General features: G+C 40.4%; 1 protein-coding gene and 1 pseudogene across 2 annotated transcripts in view; both read left to right on the plus strand.

Annotated features, from left to right (window-relative positions):
* Positions 1-22,642, plus strand: part of GRID2 (glutamate ionotropic receptor delta type subunit 2) — a 1,411,147-nt gene that overhangs the window by 873,650 nt on the left and 514,855 nt on the right. For both annotated transcript variants that reach the window (XM_068542054.1, XM_068542055.1), the window contains 2 exons: positions 3,445-3,606; positions 21,448-21,567. In XM_068542054.1, coding sequence (XP_068398155.1) covers positions 3,445-3,606; positions 21,448-21,567 — 282 coding nt within the window. The remainder of the gene's footprint in view (positions 1-3,444; positions 3,607-21,447; positions 21,568-22,642) is intronic.
* LOC137764424 (DNA replication licensing factor MCM4 pseudogene) lies at positions 5,837-9,015 on the plus strand (annotated as a pseudogene).

Consider the following 22,642-nt stretch of genomic DNA (forward strand, 5'->3'; position numbering starts at 1 on the left):
AGATAAAGTATAGGTTCAAAGTCGATTACAGACAGTCTAGATGGATGAGAACCAGTTTGACAGTTTAAGGCTGTTAAGATGAAGGCAAACTTGATTGGAGTATAGCAGAAGTCATATTTGCTCCAAGCCACTCTAATGCAATCTTGGTCTCTATGTCAGAAGCATTTTGCTAAGATCAAGAGAGATAGCGTCTTATACTACTTTCTCCTAGTCAGCTCACATCTGCAATAATGTGTTAGTTCTGGGTACTCAACTTTCGACAGAAACACTGAAAAATAAGAGAAGGACAGAGGAAGAATGCGGAGATGATGAGCAGCCTAGAAATAATACCAGATGACAAACAACTGAAGGAAAGAGGATGTTTCAGGGCAAGACAAAGGAGGTGTCAGATATTGAAAGGTTGGCATGTAGAGGAGGTTGGTCCTGATGAAGTCAGAAAACAAGTGTAGTAACAGTAGGTAGAGAAAAATGATTGGTCGACTGGTGGGATACTGGAGTTTAAGATGTTAGAGGAGTTGTTCATTTGGGTCTAGTAAATAGTCATTTGTGTTGGTCATGGCCAGAGTAGAAGTGAAGGTCATCTGTGTAGAAATTGAAGTGACCTTTTTTCAATATAAGGAGGCAGTTTGGGATCACTGTGAGGGAGGAGTCATGAATAAAGAGTGACCAAGAGGTCAGTAGATACTGGCAGAAAGGGGCTGTAACGTGTGGCATAGAAACGAACACGAACCTCAAAAGAGAACAGGTACTTGCCTGAGAAAGAAGTAAAAGAAGGGGTAATAGAAAGCTCAGAGAATGTCATCACTCCCTTTTGATCCTGCAGTTTAGGTAGTGGGGAAATGAGGAGAGGTAGTCATTTGTTGAAAACACCTGTCACATACTGAGTACAAAGCACTCAGCTTTAAGTCCATCATGGATGCTAAAGTGTGTGCTTTAAGGTGTGTAAAGGAGACTGTGCCACAAGAAGTGTCAGGTTTGGACGGTAGCCAGGTTGGCAGGTCTCTCTTATCTTGACTTCTGTTAAACCTACCTGATGTTAAACTTGGCTTTCTTTTCTTTGACTTCTTTTCCTTGACAACAGTGTATCAAAAACCAAATACATGCTAGGCTCTAGGCTAAGTCAAGAGGAAATAAAAAATAAGGGAAACAAAAGTACAAAGGGGAAACAATATGTACAATATGAGCCCTTGTCCAGAAAGAACCCATATTCTAGTGTGCAAAGCAGAGTTTAAGAATTCTTAGCATTATGATATGCTTCAATAGAGGTATGCACCAAGTGGTATGGGAGATAAAACGAGGACTGCCCACCTAGACAGGGAGTGGGGAGAATCCTGAGAAGTTGTCAGGATAGGATTCACCCATCTTGTGACCCATGAGTTGAATACGAGAGGAAGTTAACTAGATGGAGAAAGATAAAGAGACATCAAAGGATGCTCCCACAACTGTCTCATCTACACACTTAAATCAGTCAGAGGGTGAAACAAAGTAAAGCTAGGTTTCTAAGAGCAAGCGAGTTTGAGGCAGTGGGGCAGGAGAGGTCAGAAAAGGCCAGATTATTGCATATTATTGAGAAATCATCAAAAGATTTGCTCTGGATTTTTGGGTACAGCTCACTCATCCATCATGTTTCGTCTAGGTTCACCTTTTGGGTCGTCACAGTCTAATTCAGATGAAGTTTGATTCATCGGGTACTTTTAACATCAAGTCTCACTCTTCATTCCTTGCCAATCGCACCATCCCTCCTAGTCCCTCTAGTAATTATCTGGTGGCTGGGCAGGGGGGTAGGGGTTGGTGAGAATGAGAATAGCCTATCTTAATATTTCCTTATAAAGAACAAACTGGGGGGCTTCCCTGGTGGCACAGTGGTTGAGAATCTGCCTGCTAATGCAGGGGACACGGGTTCGAGCCCTGGTCTGGGAAGATCCCACATGCCACGGAGCAACTGGGCCCGTGAGCCACGACTACTGAGCCTGCGCGTCTGGAGCCTGTGCTCCGCAACAAGAGAGGCCGCGAGAGTGAGAGGCCCACGCACCGCGATGAAGAGTGGCCCCCGCTTGCCACAACTAGAGAAAGCCCTCGCACAGAAACGAAGACCCAACACAGCCAAAAATAAATAAATAAAAAAAAAAAAAAAAAAAAAAAGAACAAACTGGAATTTCACTTAGTGCGTAAGAGTGTTCAAAGTCTGTTTAAAGAAAGGTCTACAAGCACGAATGGTTAAAGATTTACCTAGTTTTGAAAGAAAACTCAGAAGGCACTGTTAGGAAGTGCTTATTAACAGTTGTTCATAGTATCAAACTTTCATCATCCTAATGGTTGAAGCTTAGTACCATGCTGTGATGTGGACAGAAAATTTCATAAGATTCCTTCATGATTAATTATAAGCAAAGGGTAATCAAAGTACTGTCCCCTTTATTTGCAGGAAAAAAATGTGATAACAAGACTCTTAAAAATCTGAGAAAATTAAAATGCTTAAAATGGATTTAATTTTTATAGCTGAGTTATTTTTTAATTTTATATTAGAGTTTTCCTTCAAAGAGGAAATAATATAACACTGTTATATTATTTAACCTCTGTTATTGACCTTGGATATCTCTTGGTGTCTGTATTTTTAAAATATTGTTTCCAATTTATTTGAAAAATAAACACCATCGGTAATTAACAGTGAGAATAGTGGTTCTGGCAAGACTTAAGTGTAAGAGTGCAATACAGCTTATCAAACATTTGTATAATTCATTTCAGATCTATATAGAGGGAAGATAACATGATTACATTAGAAGAAGAAAGAGTTAATGTAAACACACATTCACAGTGAATAGCTTATGATATTTGTCATGTTAATTAATTGCAATGCACATGTATATAATTTTGTATAGACCCTTGATCATTGTAATGTTTATGAATGGTGCTGTTTCCTCTCACTTTTTTCATTACTTTTATCTCCAGAGGCACAAACGTACAGGCAGTTGTCTGCTTTCTTTTTTTTTTGCACATATGACACTCATCTTCTATGTAAGATCAAGTTGATATTTCTCCATCTGAATAACCAGAATGCAAAAACTTGACATATTCAGAAAACGTATTGTTCAGTTTGCCCTTCCAGTCTTAAGCCCTTAGATCTTTACCTCCTCAGAAAGAAATAAGGATTAGTGATTTTCTAAGGTCTGACACTAACAGCCTTGGCTCTGTCGAAACTTCTCTTTTTTATCTTCTCTTTCACAACTAAATAAGCTGAAAAAGCAATTGAGGCATACAATCAGACAAGACTTCATTCTCAATAACAAAATTGCCCAGGAAATGAGAAAAGCAACCTTCTGCTTAATAAATAACCCAGTAAACCAACCATCTATGACATGAACGGAAGCAACTGAGCTGATGATTTTCTCCTTGTTCTTGATGGTTGGCATCAATGATTCTAATGGTTACTGTCTAATATCTTTTCAGATTTCAAACCTTTACATATATGACACGGTGCTTCTGCTTGCTAATGCTTTTCATAAGAAGCTGGAGGACCGAAAGTGGCACAGTATGGCTAGTTTGTCATGTATCAGAAAGAACTCCAAGCCCTGGCAGGGAGGGCGTTCCATGCTGGAGACCATCAAGAAGGTAATTTCTGACTAGCATTTCTTTTTTTATTTTTTTTTATTTTTTTAATGAAGTAGAGTTGATTTACAGTATTGTGCCAATCTCTGCTGTACAGCAAGGTGACTCTTATACACATATAGACATTCTTTTTTAATATTCTTTTCCATTATGGTTTATCACAGGATATTGAATATAGTTCCCTGTGCTAAACAATAGCATCTTATTGTTTATCCATCCTATATATAATAGTTTACATCTGCTAATCCCAAACTCCCAATCCATCCCTCCACCACACCCCCTCCGCCTTGGCAAACACAAGTCTGACTAGCATTTCACTCTTCCTAATTTTTATGCAAGGAGGAACAATAAGTCATTGTCTGATGAGATATCTTTTAGTAGGATTTTTTTTCACTAATGTTCAAAGCACAAAACACTGTAATGGGTAAATGAAATATTTAAAAAATCAAGGTCAGAAAATCATATACGTCTGTGAAACAGGGAGCCCTTATTTATTTATAAGGAAATTTTATGCAGGTAAAAAATTAGTTGTTGAAATATTTTAATGCACTTTCATTATATCATTAGGGGCAGAGATGCTCAAATTATTTTGGTACCTGTCACAAAATACAAAAAGTTATTATTTTTTTTTCTTTAAACTACACCATCCACTGAAAAAAATAAACACTAGACCTAGGTGTTTTTCAGTTAGATGATGCATGGTAAGACATTGGATGTGATGATCTTTAATTTACCTTACAACAAAAATATTCATAAACAGTTAATATTTTACAGCATTTGTGAACTATTTGGGGTACTTGATGGCATTCTTCTTCTTCACTTTCAATGTGGTATTTAGCCTGGCTGTGACCTGCTCTGGCTCAGCTACCTGCTCCATTCCCATAATGTTGTTTAGCTCCTCTCAAAGGTATAAGCATCCTGCAGTTTATTAGCCTCTTTGTCATGTCATCCTCACTGGCATTTTCCATTTGTCTCGCACAGCTTCTTGGATTTAAAATGAAATGATTAATAAAACAAACAAATTTCTCCTGTACCCTTTACACAAAGGAGACAGCCATTTGGAAGTTCATAGTCTTCATTTTATGCATCCTTTTTCTTTTGTTTTCCTTTTTCTCCTGAAATAGTTAGAGAAATAGCTAGTCAAATGAAACATGAAGTATTTAGAAATGCCAGCGAAAAATCTAAAAATTAACATTAAAAGGGAGCTAGATGTACAAAAACCAGGAAGTAGAGGGGAAAATGTTTCAAATGGAGAAAAGCCTGGATCTTCCTCTTAGTACGTACTGTATCCTCTTTGCAGAAGAATCACTTTAATGAGAATTTAGGCTCTTATCAACAGAAATGCTTGAGAATTAAATGTATTGAATATATTGGCAGAGGAGGATTTTTCAAGTGAAAAATGAGTAAGTCAAATCTAAGCTCAAGGTGTTGCCAAAATCCCCCAGCTCTACCTGTGTAGGGAGTTGGCAGGTATGAATCCAAGGGAGGTTGTTGAACATGGTTCTGATCCTGCCAATTTATTAATTCATGGTTTGTCTAGGATGCAGGAACCTGAATATATTCATTCTTCGGAAGCTGTCTCACAAAGACAGAATAATTGTTTGGGAGGTTGCTTCGGAGATACTTATTTAGCGAAAGTATCAGTAGGAGGGAAAGAGAGACTATGTAGGTATTTCTTACGGAGCAATTCAATATGTAAAATGTTGTTAGAAAATTTATCATCAAAACAATGATTTCATGATAATTATGAAATTTTGCTTTGGGGGAATATTTGCATATTTTTCTCCTGTAAACTTTCAACCCGGTGACACTTTTTAAAGGAATATATCCATTCTGTGTATCTAGAGACAATGTTTGAATGATATGTTTGATTGCAAATGTTCTATTCCATTATTTGTTTCTCACATTTCAAATTGCCCTTAAAAACGGAGTTAAGTTTTTCCAATCATATTACTTTGCCTCATCTGAGTGTCTTGGTTATCCCATTTGGACGTCCAGGCTGATGACACTTCACAAAACAAGAGAATTTGAGAAAAAGTTTACTACTCACACAGGGACTCCTGGGGCAAGCAGAGTGGGCCCATGCAGGCCCAGGCTGGCTTGAGCAAAGCACTGTGAATGGGCTGGGCATTTGTAGTGGTTAAGGGATGGGGCTAAGAAAAGTTCCCATTTATGTGGGATGGAGATTTTTGAGGCTTACATTTCCCAGGGGTGTTAAAGAAGGAGGTGCAGGATGGGCTTTCTTAATCAGCATGTCCATATGTGGAGCCAAATAAGAAAGGAAAAGCGAAGCTTAAAAAGAAGTCAGCAGCCAGACATCACAAATGAGGTCAGGTTCTTTATTACAATGTGAATATTCTAGTGATAAAATTCTTAATTACTTTCAAGTAACCACTGCATGCCTATATTCTGAGCATGCTCTATATGCTTTACAAAGCCTATGTACTAATGCAAGGAGTACAAAGAATTAATGTCCATGAATGGACATGGTGTCTATCTATATAGTTATCTTTTTATAACCCTCAGAAAAGATTTAGAGTATTCTTCATACATGTTTTCATTGTATTTATTCCTGAAATTTTGTAGGGTTTTGAGTATGTGCATCTGTGCGTGTCTGCATGTGTTTGTGCACACTATCATGAATAGGATATGTTTCCACTATATTTTTAAACTAGTCATTGTAGGTACATGAGGAAGTTATTGGTGTTTGATATATTTTGTGACTGACCTGATCAACTTTTGTTACTAAACTCCAGATTCTTACTTCTTTCTTTGTAGTTTATTCCCTTGTGTTTTTCAAGTAGCTATTAATATCATCTTCAAAAAATTGTCATCACTTAATTCTAATACTTTATATCTTTTTAAACCTTTAAAAAAATTTTCTTGGGGCATCTGGGAGCACAACCTGCCAGGTGCACCTGGAGCCCTGTGGGCTTTGGAGGCGGCCAACTTCCCCTGTTGCAAGTGAGAAAGCCAGGTCATCTCCATGTCAGAGACGATGAGGCCAGGATTCTACCGCTACGGGAAAGCAGCAGGTAATGCTGACCAGGCCGGGAGCTGACCTGCAGAGCCCTGCTGCACAGGACATGTTATTATCCAGCTCTCCTGTGATGCCTTCTTCAGTGATTCCTCTTGATTTTGTTGTCAGTTCACCGCTGACATGTGGCACTCTCAGCTCTTGGGTAGAGAGAACTCCAAGCAGTGGTGTTAGGGGCACACCCATGAGGCAGAGGCCTGACCCGGGTTCTGCACAAAACGGCCTGCAGGTGGATTTCCAGTACGGGCCAGCAACAGAAGATATAGTGGCCGGTGAGCAGCTTCTAGGCCAAAAACTTCTGATCTGAGGAACAGACGTAAATATGGAAACCTGCAAAACAAATTTGCAGAGATTTTATTGACCCTCTGGCTAAAGAAGAAGAAAATATTGCTGTAGATATTGCTGAACCTCCGTACATGCAGTTACTTGGAAAAACTAATATTATGGGGAAGCCCTTTTTAAACGTAAACTGTGAACACATAAAATCATTTGGCAAAAATCTGAAGAGACAGCTCGTCTGCTTCCCACTGGAAGTTATCCTGACTTTTACTATGACTCTCGATGAGATCTTTGACAGTTACCTGACTCAATCTTAGAACATCAGATACAAGTAGGACCATTCAGTGTATTGGAGATGAAGAACATGAGGAACCTGAATCCAGAAGACACCAGTCAGCTCATCACCATCAACGTCACGATGATCAGGATGTCCCAGCTGATTCCAGACACGCATGGGGCCTTCTTCCGGTGCCTGGTGTGCACCCATACTCTCCTAGTGGAGATGGACCTTGTCAGAGCACTGAGCCTGAGTATTGGCGTGCTGCCATACCACCCACAGTGTGGTGCTGACCCACGACTGCTTGTCACCTTCTCTGACAAACAGATGATCAAACTTCAAGAGTCTCCTGAAAATATGCCTGCAGGGCAGATGCCCCATGCTGTCATCCTTTTGCTCACAATGACATTGTTGACAAGATTCATCTTGGGGACAGAGTGAATATCACAGGCATTTATCCAGCTGTTCCTATTGAATCATCCCAAGGGTGAGTAATGTGAAGTCTGTCTACAAAACCCTCATTGATGTCATTCATTATCAGAAAATGGATGCAAAGCGTCTGCCCAAAGGAGATGAAGAAGCAAAACAAACTTTTTTTCAGAGAAGCACGTGGAATTACGTAAGAAACTTTCCAGAAAACCAGACATTTATGAGAGACTTGCTTCAGCCTCAGGTCCAAGCACTTAAGAACAGGAAAATTTCAAAAAGGGAAACTTGCTTCAGCTTTTCTGGGGAACAGGGGAGGATTTTAGTCAAACAGGAAGAGGCAGATTTCATGCTGAGATCAACATCCTGCTGTGCAGTGACCCTGGGACCAGCAAGTCCCAGCTCCTGCAACAGGTATACAACCTGGTGCCCTGGGGCCAATATGCACCTGGGAAGGGCTTCAGTGCAGTCGGCCTAACAGTATATGTGAAAGACCCCAAAGGGAGGCAGCTGGTCCTGCAGACTGATGCCCTTATCCTTAGTGACAGTGACATCTGCTGTACTGATACTTGAAAAGATGAATCAAAGTACAAGATCAGCGTTGCTTGAAGCCAGGGAACAGCTAAGTCTCCTTACCACAATGGCTGGGGTTATTTGCAAGCTCAATGCATGCACATGTATCCTGACAGCAGCAAATTCTATTGAGTCTTAGTGTGAGGCTAAAAAATACCACCTTTGAAAATATCCAGCGACTTCACACCTTATTCCCCAGGTTCGGTTCCATCTTCCTCATGCTCGACCTCAGGATGAAACCTGTGGCAGGCGTCTGGCTCACCCCCTCGTGGCTGTGTACCGCTCGAGCAGGGAGCATGTGGAAGAGGAGTTCATGGATACGGCAGTGCTGAGGGACTACGCCGTCACAGCACTGGATGCCTAGGTTGAGTCAGGAAGCCAGCCAGGCTGTCACCAAAGCTCAGGTAGAGGAGGAAAGTTTTCTGCATACCCTCCAAAGCTGGAATCGTTAAAATGGCTTAGCAGAAGGCCATGCTAAAGTGTGATATTCAAATAAAGCTGAAGCAAAGATACAGACCTCCATAGAGAGGCTGTAAGCAGTCTGCTACTAACCCCCAGACGGGCATTGTAGACATATCTATTCTTACTACAGGAATGAGTGCCATCTCTCCTAAATGGAAAGAAGAGTTAGCTGAAGCACTGAAGAAAACTTATTTTATCTAAGAGTAAGACACCAGCCCTAAAGTACCCACAACTTTTTGAAGACGTTTGGGAACAATCTGACATAGCCATTACCAAAGATATATTTGACAAAGCACCATGTGCCTCGGCTGAAGATGACTTTTTGACAGTGATTGGAAAAACTGCTCGCTTGCTCTGAAGCTCTGAATGTTCAGCTCCTCTGCACTTGGGCACTGACTTTGCTTCCATATATGTGTACGGCATATGGGCCAATAGAAAGAAATTCTTTCTTTTTTTTTTTTTTAACATCTTTATTGGAGTATAATTACTGTACAATGTTATGTTAGTTTCTGCTGTATAACAAAGTGAATCAGCTATATGTATACATACATCCCCATATCCCCTCCCTCTTGCATCTCCCTCCCACCCTCCCTATCCCACCCCTCCAGGTGGTGCTCCAAAGCACCAGCTGTTCTCCCCGTGCGATGCAGCTGCTTCCCACTAACTATCTATTTTACATTTGGTAGTGTATATATGTCCCTGCCACTCTCTCACTTTGTCCCAGCTTACCCTTCCCCCTCCCCGTGTCCTCAAGTCCATTCTCTATGTCTGTGTCTTTATTCCTGTCCTGCCCCGAGGTTTATCAGAACCATTTTTTTTCTTTTCTGTTTTTTAGATTCCATATATATGTGTTAGCATATGGTATTTGTTTTTCTCTTTCTGACTTACTTCACGCTGTATGACAGACTATAGGTCCATCCACCTCACTACAAATAACTCAGTTTATTTTCTTTTTATGGCTGAGTAATATTCCATTGTATATATGTGCCACATCTTTATCCATTCACCTGTCGATGGACACTTAGGTTGCCTCCATGTCCTGGCTATTGTAAATAGAGCTGCAATGAACATTGTGGTACATGACTCTTTTTGAATTATGGTTTTCTCAGGGTATATGCCCAGTAGTAGGATTGCTGCGTTGTATGGTAGTTCTATTTTTAGCTCTTTAAGGAACCTCCATACTATTCTCCATAGTGGCTGTATCAATTTACATTCTCACCAACAGTGCAAGAAGGTTCTCTTTTCTCCACACCCTCTCCAGCATTTATTGTTTGTAGATTTTTTGATGATGGCCATTCTGACTGGTGCGAGATGATATCTCATTGTAGTTTTGATTTGCATTTCTCTAATGATTAGTGATGTTGAACTTCCTTTCATCTGTTTGTTGGCAATCTGTATATCTTCTATGGAGAAATGTCTGTTTAGCACTATTTAGGTCACAGGCTCCCGGGAGGGGCGGTGTGGAGAGTGACCTGTGCTCGCACACAGGCTTCTTGGTGGCGGCAGCAGCAGCCTTAGCGTCTCATGCCCGTCTCTGGGGTCCATGCTGATGGCCGCGGCTCGCGCCCGTCTCTGGAGCTCGTTTAGGCGGCGCTCTGAATCCCCTCTCCTCGCGCACCAGGAAACAAAGAGGCAAGAAAAAGTCTCTTGCCTCTTCGGCAGCTGCAGACTTTTTCCCGGACTCCCTCCCGGCTAGCCGTGGCGCACTAGCCCCTTCAGGCTGTGTTCACGCCGCCAACCCCAGTCCTCTCCCTGCGATCCGACCTCCGAAGCCCGAGCCTCAGCTCCCAGCCCCGCCCGCCCCGGCGGGGGAGCAGACAAGCCTCTCGGGCTGGTGAGTGCTGGTCGGCACCGATCCTCTGTGCGGGAATCTCTCCGCTTTGCCCTCCGCACCCCTGTGGCTGCGCTCTCCTCCGTGGCTCCGAAGCTTCCCCCCTCCGCCACCCGCAGTCTCCGCCTGCGAAGGGGCTCCTAGTGTGTGGACACCTTTCCTCCTTCACGGCTCCCTCCCACTGGTGCAGGTCCCGTCCCTATTCTTTTGTGTCTGCTTTTTCTTTTTTCTTTTGCCATACCCAGGTACGTGGGGAGTTTCTTGCCTTTTGGGAGGCCTGAGGTCTTCTGCCAGTGTTCAGTAGGTTTTCTGTAGGAGTTGTTCCACAGGAAGATGTATTTCTGATGTATTTGTGGGGAGGAAGGTGATCTCCGAGTCTTACTCTTCTGCCACCTTGAAGGTCTCCCTCCAGCACTTTAAATATATCATGCCACTCCCTTCTGGCCTGCAACATTTCTGTAGAAAAATCAGCTGATAGCCTCATGGGGGTTCCATTGTATATGACTCTTTGTTTTTCTCTTTCTGTCTTTAAAATTCTCTGTTTAAGTTTTGCCGTTTTAATGACGATATGTCTTGGTATGCTTCTGTTTGGATACATTTTATTCAGTACCCTCTGTTCTTCCTGTACCTGGATATCTGTTTCTTTCTTCAGGTTGGGGAAGTTTTCAGCCATAATTTCATCAAATACATTTTCAACCCCCTTCTCTTTCTCTTCTCCTTCTGGGACCCCTATAATGCAAATGTTGGTACACTCAATGTTATCTCAGAGATCTCTTAAACTATTCTAATTTTAAAATTTGTTTTTCTTTATGCTGTTCTGATCAAGTGATTTCCATTATTCTATCTTCCAGATTACTTATGCTTTCTTCTGTATTACTTAGTCTTGTATTCATTCCTTTTAGTGTGTTTTTCATTTCAGTGATTTTATTCTTCAGTTCTGATTGGTTCTTTTTTTATATTTTCTAGTTCCTTGTTAAAATTCTGTGTTCTTCTACTCTTTTCCCAAATTCAGTTAGCATTCTTGTCATTAATGCTTTAAATACTTTATCTGGTAAATTGTTTATTTCTGTTTTATTATGTATTTTTGAGGGGTTTTCTCTTGCTCTTTTAATTGAGACCAATTCCTCTGTCTTCTCATTTGCTTAACTTTCTCTGTCTCTATGAATTTAGGGGAAACAGTTACCTATTGCGGTCTTCAAGGAGTGTCCTTACATGGGAACATACATGTATAGTCTGTGTGTGCCCAGTGCCTTTGGTGGGAGAGCTGGATTTGACATGAATGCAAGTCACATTTTTCCTCATGGTGTGCTGGTAGCTGTCAGCTGCCAGTGACTATTGCCTACCGATTGGGGATGGGGTCAGATCCAAAGTTGCTGGAACAGAAGCCCTGAAGTTTGGGTCCAAGGTGGCTCCATTCCCTTCAAGTATGTGCTCTCCCCTCTCTCAGCTCCGGTACCCCTGCCCCAGAGGAGAGCAGTGCTGGAGCAGTAGGGGCCCATGTGGGCTCTCAGCTCATGATGGGGCATGGGCTGCAGAAGGTTGGCTGTAGACAGAGGTCCAGGCTGTCTCTGATGTGCTGCCTGTGTAGTGCCAGCAATGGCTGCCTCCTCCCTGCCCAGATGCTGCCTCAGGTCTGAGTCACCTCTGTGTTCCAAGGTCTACCACTTTCCTCAGTCTCGGCAGCCCTATATCCAGTGCAGAGCTGTGACATGAAATAAGCAAGGCTGGAACAATCGAGAGGCTCAGGCTGGGGCAGATGCTAGGTTGGTCGCAGAAAACCCGGCAGCCACTAGTGCAGTCTCACTCTGGCCCTCTCCACGCTGCCTCGGGAGCAAGCCAGAGGATGCACGTTCTTCACGAGCTGAGTTCAGGCCTCCCACGGCCCCCCCGTTAGTCTCAGTAGCCCTCCAACCAGCCAAGGGGGCTTGTCTGCCCTTTGTCAGACCTCAGGCCTGTGGAGCCCAATATGTGACTTGAACTGCCCATGCCCCAGGGAGGATGTCTGCCCACGTAATCTCCCTTTTCCTCTGAGTCCCCTCCCACGGTCACAGGTCCTAACCTGATAATTTCTCTGCTCTTCCTACCCAATTACCTGTGAAATCTTTCTTATGGCCTTGGTTGTATCGGAGTCTTTCTGCCATTTTCCAGTTAGTTTTCAGTGAGAATAGTCCCACATGTACATGTATTTTTGATGTGTTCGTGGGGGGAGGTGACTTCTATATCTTCTTATTCCTTTGTCTTGATTGATCTCCCCTTGTTGATTTTTTTAAAACAATTGTATACTTAGAGTAATGTAAATATATTACTTTGCTTTTCGTGTTAAGCACTATGTACCATTTAGAATTATAAACCTGAAGGACAGAGAGAACATTTAGGAAAACATACTGTGACTTACTAGAAACAGTATTGACTTGGAATATAAGATAGCCTTTTGACAAAAATGTGTGCAAATAAATTTTTTGCCACAAGAGCTTTGAAAATATAGTCAATGCCCTTGGATTGGTCTTCTTGTGGATCCTTCAATGTATCCTCAACTTCAGGGCATTTGAATCATCAAGTGGGTAAAATGGTGTCAATTTTAATTTAATTTAGTTCAACATACATTTTTTGAGCAATCACTGTGATATGCATGTGTTATATTGGACACGCAGCTTACATCGTCTAGAGGAAAATGTATGAGGCACAAGAAGGAGGCTTCAATTCAGGTTCCTCAAATAACTAGTTGTCTGGGCCTCAGTTTCTTATTCTCTGAGATGTAGACAGCATGACCAAAATGTTAGTAGTTTCTTATTTCCTGCTCAGTTTGCTTCAAGTTTCTGTTATGAATGAATATTTGAGTATATATGTATATTTGTAAATATGTATGTATATATCTCTATGCACATACACACACATATAAATGTTATATGGCAACTCAAATTTTCCTAAACATTTTACACAAGTTAAGTTTTATGTTTTTATTCTTTTTTATTTTTTGGCATAGTGTATTCTAGTATTTATCTACAAATTATATTTCTCTTCTGGGTATAAAATATAGTATCTTCTTTCTCTCAGGGATTTTTCTCACTGAAATTAACTTATGAAACATGAGGGCATCAGAGCACACTGCTGAGTCTGGCATCTCCCAGTGTGTTCACAGATCTTGCTGGGCTTATGTTTATTTAACAGGGTATCCTTAGTTACCGAACATGTTTGCAGGTTGCAAGGAACCTAGGAATATGTATAAGGAAATTAGACAAGTGTCATTAATATTTGATGTTCCATATGATCTTCCAAAAGTACCTCTCAGTTACTTTGCAGTTTCAAATATAGGGATAAATCCTTCTGTCTCATAAAGAGAGTGAAACAAGTACTTAGGAAACTTCTTTTCTTCTTTTTTCCAATGTATCCTATCCATAAAGGAACATCAAACTTCTGCCTTTTCAGGAACTGATTATCCAGTGGTAAATTATTCCTGACCTTTGATCTACTCTTTTTATTTTTCTTCTCTTCTTCTTTTCATATCTGATACCCACTGGTATTTCAATACAGAGTGTATAGGATGAAATCCAAACTAATTTTACATGGCGTTTTTCAAAAGGTTTACTCTGGAGGCAATTATTACTGTCAATTTAATGGACATTTAAAAACTATATGTGTTATTCATACTATCAATGTCCCATTAGCTTATTTTGTTTAGAATCAGCTGTATCAAGAGATTTTTTAAAAAACTGCAACTATGCATGCACAAAGATAATGACTGCTCGTCACCACCTGGCCAGCACACATTTTTACCAAGGCTCTGATTTCAATGTTGAGCTAAGGATAGATGAAAAACAAAAAAAGCTCAAAAACGGAATATTTTTAGGCAAGCAAATATCAGAGAGGTTAAGTCTGAGTCAAATAAGAAGGGGCTTCAGTTAAAGGGTTTATTTGCTTGAAATACTGACCTCTCAAGCACCCTTTATATCCACGTGAGAGGTTTTACTAATAACACAGGCTAACAGCTCATTAAGAATACAGCATAGGGGGAGACCTTCAAGATGGCGGAGGAGTAAGACGCGGAGATCACCTTCCTCCCCACAAATACATCAGAAATACATCTGCATGTGGAACAACTCCTACAGAACACCCACTGAATGCTGGCAGAAGACCTCAGACCTCCCAAAAGGCAAGAAACTCCCCACGTACCTGGGTAGGGCAAAAGAAAAAAGAAAAAACAGAGACAAAAGAATAGGGACGGGCCCTGCGCCAGTGGGAGGGAGCTGTGAAGGAGGAAAGGTTTCCACACGCTAGGAGCCCCTTCCTGGGTGGAGACTGCGGGTGGCGGAGGGGGGAGCTTCGGAGCCGCGGAGGAGAGCGCAGCCACAGGGGTGCGGAGGGCAAAGCGGAGAGATTCCCGCACAGAGGCTCGGCGCCGAGCAGCACTCACCAGCCCGAGAGGCTTGTCTGCTCCCCCGCCGGGGCAGGCGGGGGCTGGGAGCTGAGGCTCGGGCTTCGGAGGTCGGATCGCAGGGAGAGGACTGGGGTTGACGGCGTGAACACAGCCTGAAGGGGGCTAGTGCGCCACGGCTAGCCGGGAGGCAGTCCTGGCAAAGGTCTGCAGCTGCCGAAGAGGCAAGAGACGTTTTCTTGCCTCTTTGTTTCCTGGTGCGCGAGGAGAGGGGATTCAGAGCGCCACCTAAACGAGCTCCAGAGACAGGCGCGAGCCGCGGCTGTCAGCGCGGACCCCAGAGACGGGCATGAGACGCTAAGGCTGCTGCTGCCGCCACCAAGAAGCCTGTGTGCGAGCACAGGTCACTCTCCACACCGCCCCTCCTGGGAGCCGGTGCAGCCCGCCACGGCCAGGGTCCCGTAATCCGGGGACAACTTCCCCGGGAGAACGCACGGCGCGCCTCGGGCTGCTGCAAAGTCACGACGCCTCTGCCGCCGCAGGCTCGCCCCGCCTCCTCCGTACCCCTCCCTCCCCCGGCCTGAGTGAGCCAGAGCCCCCGAAGCAGCTGCTCCTTTAACCCCGTCCTGTCTGGGCAGAGAACAGACACCATCAGGCGACCTACATGCAGAGGCGGGTCCAAATCCAAAGCTGAACCCTGGGAGCTGTGTGAACAAAGAAGAGAAAGGGAAATCTCTCCCAGCAGCCTCGGGAGCAGCAGATTAAATCTCCACAGTCAACTTGATGTACCTGCATCTGTGGAATACCTGAATAGACAACGAATTATCTCGAAATTGAGGTGGGGGACTTTGGGAGCAATGATATATGTATATATTTTTCCTCTTTCTGTTTTTGTGAGTGTGTATGTGTATGCTTCTTTGTGTGATTTTGTCAGTGTAGCTTTGCTTTTACCATTTGTCCTATGGATCTGTCTGTTTATTTATTTATTTATTTATTTATTTAATATACTTTTTAATGCTTGTTATCATTGGTGGATTTGTTTTTTGGTTTGGTTACTCTCCTCATTCTTTCTTGTCTTTTTTTTTTTTTTTACTAGTTTTTAATTTTTTTATTTTTAATAATTATTTTTTATTTTAATAACTTTTATTTTATTTTCTTTCTTTCTTTTTTTTGTCTCTTTTATTCTGAACCGTGTTGCTGACAGGGTCTTGGTGCTCCAGCTGGGTGTCAGGCCTGTGCCTCTGAGGTAGGAGAGCTGAGTTCAGGACATTGGTCCACCAGAGACCTCCTGGCTCCACATAATATCAAATGGCGAAAGCTCTCCCAGAAATCTCCATCTCAACACTAAGACCCAGCTCCACTCAACGACCAGCAAGCTACAATGCTGGACACCCTATGCCAAACAACTAGCAAGACAGGAACACAACCCCACCCATTAGCAGACAGGCTGCCTAAAATCATAATAAGGTCACAGACACCCCAAAACACACCACCAGATGTGGTCCTGCCCACCAGAAAGACAAGATCCAGCCTCATCCACCAGAACACAGGCACTAGTTCCCTCCACCAGGAACCCTACACAACCCACTGAACAAACCTTAGCCACTGGGGGCAGACACCATAAACAACGGGAACAATGAACCTGCAGCCTGCGAAAGGAGACCCCAAACACAGTAAGTAAAGCAAAATGAAAAAACCGAGAAACACACAGCAGATGAAGGGGCAAGGTAAAAACCCAGCAGACCAAACAAATGAAGAGGAAATAGGCAGTCTACCTGAAATAGAACTCAGAGGAATGATAGTAAAGATGATCCTGGAAATAGAAGGGAGAAATTACAAGAAACGTTTAACAAGGACCTAGAAGAACTAAAGAGCAAACAAACAATTATAAACAACACAATAAATGAAATTTAAAATTCTCTAGAAGGAATCAATAGCAGAATAACTGAGGCAGAAGAACGGATAAGTGACCTGGAAGACAGAATGGTGGAATTCACTGCTGCAGAACAGAATAAAGAAAAAAGAATGAAAAGAAATGACGACAGCCTAAGAGACCTCTGGGACAACATTAAACATAAAAACATTCACATTATAGAAGACCAAGAAGAAGAAGAAAAAAGGAAAGGGAATGCGAAAATATTTGAAGAGATTAGAGTTGAAAACTTCCCTAATATGGGAAAGGAAATAGTTAAGCAAGTACAGGAAGCACACAGAGTCCCATACAGGATAAATCCAAGGAGAAACACACCAAGACACATATTAATCAAACTATCAGAAATTAAATACAAAGAAAAAATATTAAAAGCAGCAAGGGAAAAACAACAAATAACATAGAAGGGAATCCCCATAAAGTTAACAGCTGACCTTTCAGCAGAAACTGCAAGCCAGAGGGGAGTGGCAGGACATATTTAAAGTGATGAAAGGGAAAAACCTACAACCCAGATTACTCTACCCAGCAAGGATCTCATTCAGATTCAATGGAGAAATTAAAACTTTTACAGAGAAGGAAAAGCTAAGAGAATTCAGCACCACCAAACTAGCTTTACAACAAATGCTAAAGGAACTTCTCTAAGCGGGAAACACAAGAGAAGAAAAGGACCTACAAAAACACACCCAAAACAATTAGGAAAATGGTAATAGGAACATACTTATTGATGATTACCTTAAATGTGAGGGGACTAAATGCTCCAAGCAAAAGACACAGACTGGCTGAACAGAAACAAAAACAAGACCCGTATATATGCTGTCTACAAGAGACACACTTCAGACCTAGGCACACATTACCTAAATAGACCTAAATAGACATTTCTCCAAAGAAGATATACAGATTTCCAACAAACACATGAAAGGACGCTCAACATCACTAATAATTAGAGAAATGAAAATCAAAACTACAATGAGGTATCACCTCACACTGGTCAGAATGGCCATCGTCAAAAAATCTACAAACAATAAATGCTGGAGAGGGTGTGAAGAAAAGGGAACCCTCTTGCACTGTCAATGGGAATGTTAATTGATACAGCCACTATGGAGAAGAGTATGGAGGTTACTTAAAAGACTAAAAATAGAACTATCATATGACCCAGCAATCCCACTACTGGGCTTATACCCTGAGAAAACCATAATTCAAAAAGAGTCATGTACCACAATGTTCATTGCAGCTCTATTTACAATAGCCAGGACATGGAAGCAACCTAGGTGTCCATCGGCAGGTGAATGGATAAAGATGTGGCACATATATACAATGGAATATTACTCAGCCATAAAAAGAAATGAAGCTGAGTTTTTGTAGTGAGGTGGATGGACCTATAGTCTGTCATACAGAGTGAAGTAAGTCAGAAAGAGTAAAACAAATACTGTATGCTAACACATACATATGAATCTAAAAAAAAAAAAAATGGTATGAAGAACCTAGGGACAGGATAGTAATAAAGATGCAGATGTAGAGAGTGGACTTGAGGACACAGGGAGGGGGACGGGTAAGCTGGGACAAAGTGAGAGGGTGGCATGGACATATATACACTATCAAATGTAAATAGGTAGTGGGAAGCAGCTGCATAGCACAGGGAGATCAGCTCGGTGCTTTGTGACCACCTAGAGAAGTGGGATAGGGAGGATGGGAGGGAGACGCAAGAGAGAGGAGATATGGGGATATATGTATATGTATAGCTGATTCACTTTGTTATAAAGCAGAAACTAACAATTATACTCCAATAAAGATGTTAAAAAATAAGAAATAGTACTTACACCTTGAAAAAAGAGAAAAAGAATACAGCATAAAGAAGATAAATTATGAAGTCAAAAAGGTGAAAAAGATAAGTGGAGCCACAGTAAACTAAATGCAGTTTCCCTGATTTATGGGGTTTTTTACCGTGTGCAATGTGGATTAAGTGGACTGAGTTGCTCGGTACCAGATATGAGCCAAAGAAAAGACACTGGCCCAGGGTGGCCATATGAGTATTGATGGGGAACAATAATAATACAGTGCCAGGCAGTCTAGTGGTTAAAAAGTTTAAAATTTTCAGGAGTATAGCATTTTTGCAATCTAGCAATCATATTGATACACAATATCTTTCCTCTTTTTCCTAGAAATAAAGTACTAAGTCAGAAATGTAAGATTCTGATATAATTGGAGATATTACTGAGGTAGATGTGTGATTTTGAGGACAAGAAAAGTGCTTCTTAAAGGATTTCTTAATACCAGTAGTTTGAACTATGTGTAGTAATATAAGCTATATTTGTCAAACTCCTACAGAATTTGCCATTTAGACATATTTATGATAATAAGATCCACTGTACTTAACCCAGTCTTTAAAATCTTACGTGAAAATTGGGTTCCTTGAGATATTATTACTGAGTGAACATTCAGGATCAGATTCACGCACAAGAATGGGATAGTTCACCCATATCAGACACAGGCAATTAAGAAGCACAAAGGAGAAAGAGATTATCGGAAATTCTGTATGCTCCCCCGCCCCCCAAGCCCTTTCTTCCCACATTGGACATACATGCACATTCTGTCTCCAAAAAAGATTTTGTAGGCTTATCTCACACAGCAGAGAGCATTTACGTTATGAAATATCTCCATTTTTGCCCTAGAAAGTGTAAAGCTTTAGGACATTTTCCAGGGAGCCATAAACCATTAATCCATAGATTCGGAGTTTGTTTACTACTCCAGTTAACAACTAATAATTCTTTAGGCCGGGACAAACTGCTAAGGGCTTTTATAGATCAGACTCTTCTTCCTAGTAAACATTACTAATCTCTTTACCTGGGATTCCAGTTGACAAGGGCATTAGACTCATTTACCTCCTTTTTTTTCTACCCCTGGGCTGCTCCCTCTACCACACACACACATACACACACACACACACACACACACACACACACATACATATCAGAAAATGGGGGAATAGATCCTAGACCAGCTGATTTGATAACTCTTTTTCTCCCCAAATACTAATCAATGAAATATAATTGAGTCAAATTTACAAAAACATTTTCCAAAGCCTGTAAATATTCAAGCATATAATGAAATTTTGCAACCCTTGTAAACTTTAGTTAAAAAAAAAAAAAACAAAAAAACCGAGGAGCATGCCTATAATTTCTAGTAGAACTAGAAACCTTCCAAAATTAAAGAATGAAATAATCATGGAGATGATGATGATGATGGTGATAGTAATTAAGCTCTCATAATTTATCAAACACTCTTCTATATTTACTTGTATTATAAGACATAATTATCTTCTGGGGTAGATACTATTATTTTTGCCATTTAACAGATGTAGAAATTGGGGCATAGAGAAATTAAATGACTTAGCCAGGTTTGTACAGCTGGTAGATTCTGATGCCATTGATCAAATCCAGGAAGTCTGACTTCAAAATCCATGCTATTGACTGTTTAATCACATATGAGAAAAGCACAGATATTTCAAATTCAATATATTTTTATTAATAAAACTGGATAATAAAAGAGAGGCTATCTTATTAGAAAATAACAGTGAAGGATCAGTTTTGTTGATTATTACTGTTGCAAAAATGAAATAGATTAAATATTGACATTAATGAATAAGGAATAATTTGTTTGAATGACTGTTATGAACTCAGTGTCATGTGATGGGCTATAAGACACAGTTGAAAGTAGGAGATATAGCAGACAGCATAATACCTGCCAGAAAAGACTAGAAGTTGAGTTACAGGTTATGGCAAATGAGATATATTTAAGTATCAACATCACAGAGGTGATAATTGAAGCAGTTTACAAACTGAGATAATTTGTCCAAATATATGTGATTATCATGCCAAAATTCTAAGTTAGAAATACTTTAGTAGAGCGTGACTCACAATGTTATTTTCATTTGTAAAATCCTAAATAATGTGAAGGCTGATAAACTAAACTGAGAAAAGAATGGTAAACAAGAAAGAGAGAAGTATTACCTATATTGCCATCTGCTGGGGAAATGAACATCTGTCATGTTGAATGAAAGATGAAGCTTGGAAATTCCCAAGGAATCACAACAGCTAGAACTACTATTTAAGTGCAAAAACAGACTTCAGGACTAATTTAGATTTTTTAATTTGAAAAAGATATTTAAAGGAGGAAAAACAAACCTCCAATAAGTTAAAAACTATGGCTTTTAAGATTTCCAGACATAATTTTAGATTAAATTAGAAGGGAATTGTGCTGGAGAAAGAGTATTGTCAAAACTTGTTTCCAGAGTACATTCTATGCTCCTGGAAGTATCTTGTTTTTTGACTAATGGATCCATGCATGTCACAACATATGTAGGCAAAAATCCTAGCCTGGAATTTAGTCTCAATTCAAACATGGCATTTTGAGTACAATTTGCTTCTTTGAGTCAAAATTTCATTTTCTGTAGAGTGGATGGGATTGGATTAAGTGATACTCAAGGCTACTTTCAATTGTACTCCTATTAATGCTGTGTATCTATTAAAAATATCCTGTTAATAATTGCATGCTTGAAAAAATATTTATTTTATAGATGAAAATTGTGTTCCTAGAACTTCCTATTATTATTATTTTACATCTTCAAAAATCTTACATCAGTATCTTTTCTCTCCTTTAGGGTGGAGTTAGTGGGTTGACTGGAGAGCTAGAATTTGGAGAAAATGGAGGCAATCCCCATGTCCACTTTGAAATTCTTGGAACCAACTATGGAGAAGAGCTTGGCCGAGGTGTTCGCAAAGTAAGACCAGACACATTGATAAATTTGCTTTTTCCTATAGTAATATTGTTTTGTTTGTTCTCCATGCAGTACAATCACGGTATGCATTAAAGTCTATATTGTAGTTTGAGAGAGAAGAAGAGGGGGAAGAATTAGGCATTTAGATGACCTTACATACTTATCAGAAGTATTAATCAATAAATTCAATCTGTGCCTTAGAATAAAGGGAAAAAATTAAACTGATCATTGCCTAGGGAACTAGCATAATCTTCCATTCAATATAATACTAATTTTTATAAAGTAGTGAATTTAATATTTATGCAATGCATAGCTACTTGGTTTTTAGCTTGTAACATGCACAAAATCAGAATAAGAGCTTTGATAAATTTTATATATTAAGAAGGAAAGTTTACAATAAAATGTGACATTACAGTATCTCAGCGTCTATGTCGTGTAATAAGTAGGAAAAAAATGGTTTCCGGGAAATGGACTCTTGTTTTATACTACAGATCACATGTAAGAAGTTGAGTGCCAATAAAGGATGTTTCATGAAATACTGGGCCAATAGCTTTCTTAAGGAGAAATGTAAAAACCCTGGAGAAATGACTTTTCTACAGTTTTGATTTGCCATTTTTATATATTTTGGGTAGGGAAAAACCTAAGTTAATTGAGTGTGCATACAGAGTTCATAGCTATAAATTTGTAACTGTATAAAGTTGGCTGCATTGAAAATAAGGTCTTCAGTAGATGTTTCTTTCCAGTGCTGAGGTGTAGGATGCAGAAAATTTTATACAAATTGAAATTTAGAGTTATTCTAATGAGCAATAAAAACCTCTTGGTAAATTTATGCTAGAGAAGTTGAAACTATCTTAACGTGTTTTTAATTGTTTTATAGTGAAACATATCAAACATATAGAAAACTACATAAAGCACAAGGATAGTTTAGTGAATTATTGTAAAGGAAACACCCACTACTATGGTAAAGAAGTAGAACATATCAAGCATCCTAAAACCCCCATTATACTTCTTGTTGATATCCCTGACTTCCCTTCTCAGTAGTATCACTGTTAGTCTGAATTTTATGATATTAATTTGT

This window comes from Eschrichtius robustus, chromosome 4 (genome assembly GCF_028021215.1).
Source record: "Eschrichtius robustus isolate mEscRob2 chromosome 4, mEscRob2.pri, whole genome shotgun sequence".
Lineage (NCBI taxonomy): Eukaryota > Metazoa > Chordata > Mammalia > Artiodactyla > Eschrichtiidae > Eschrichtius > Eschrichtius robustus.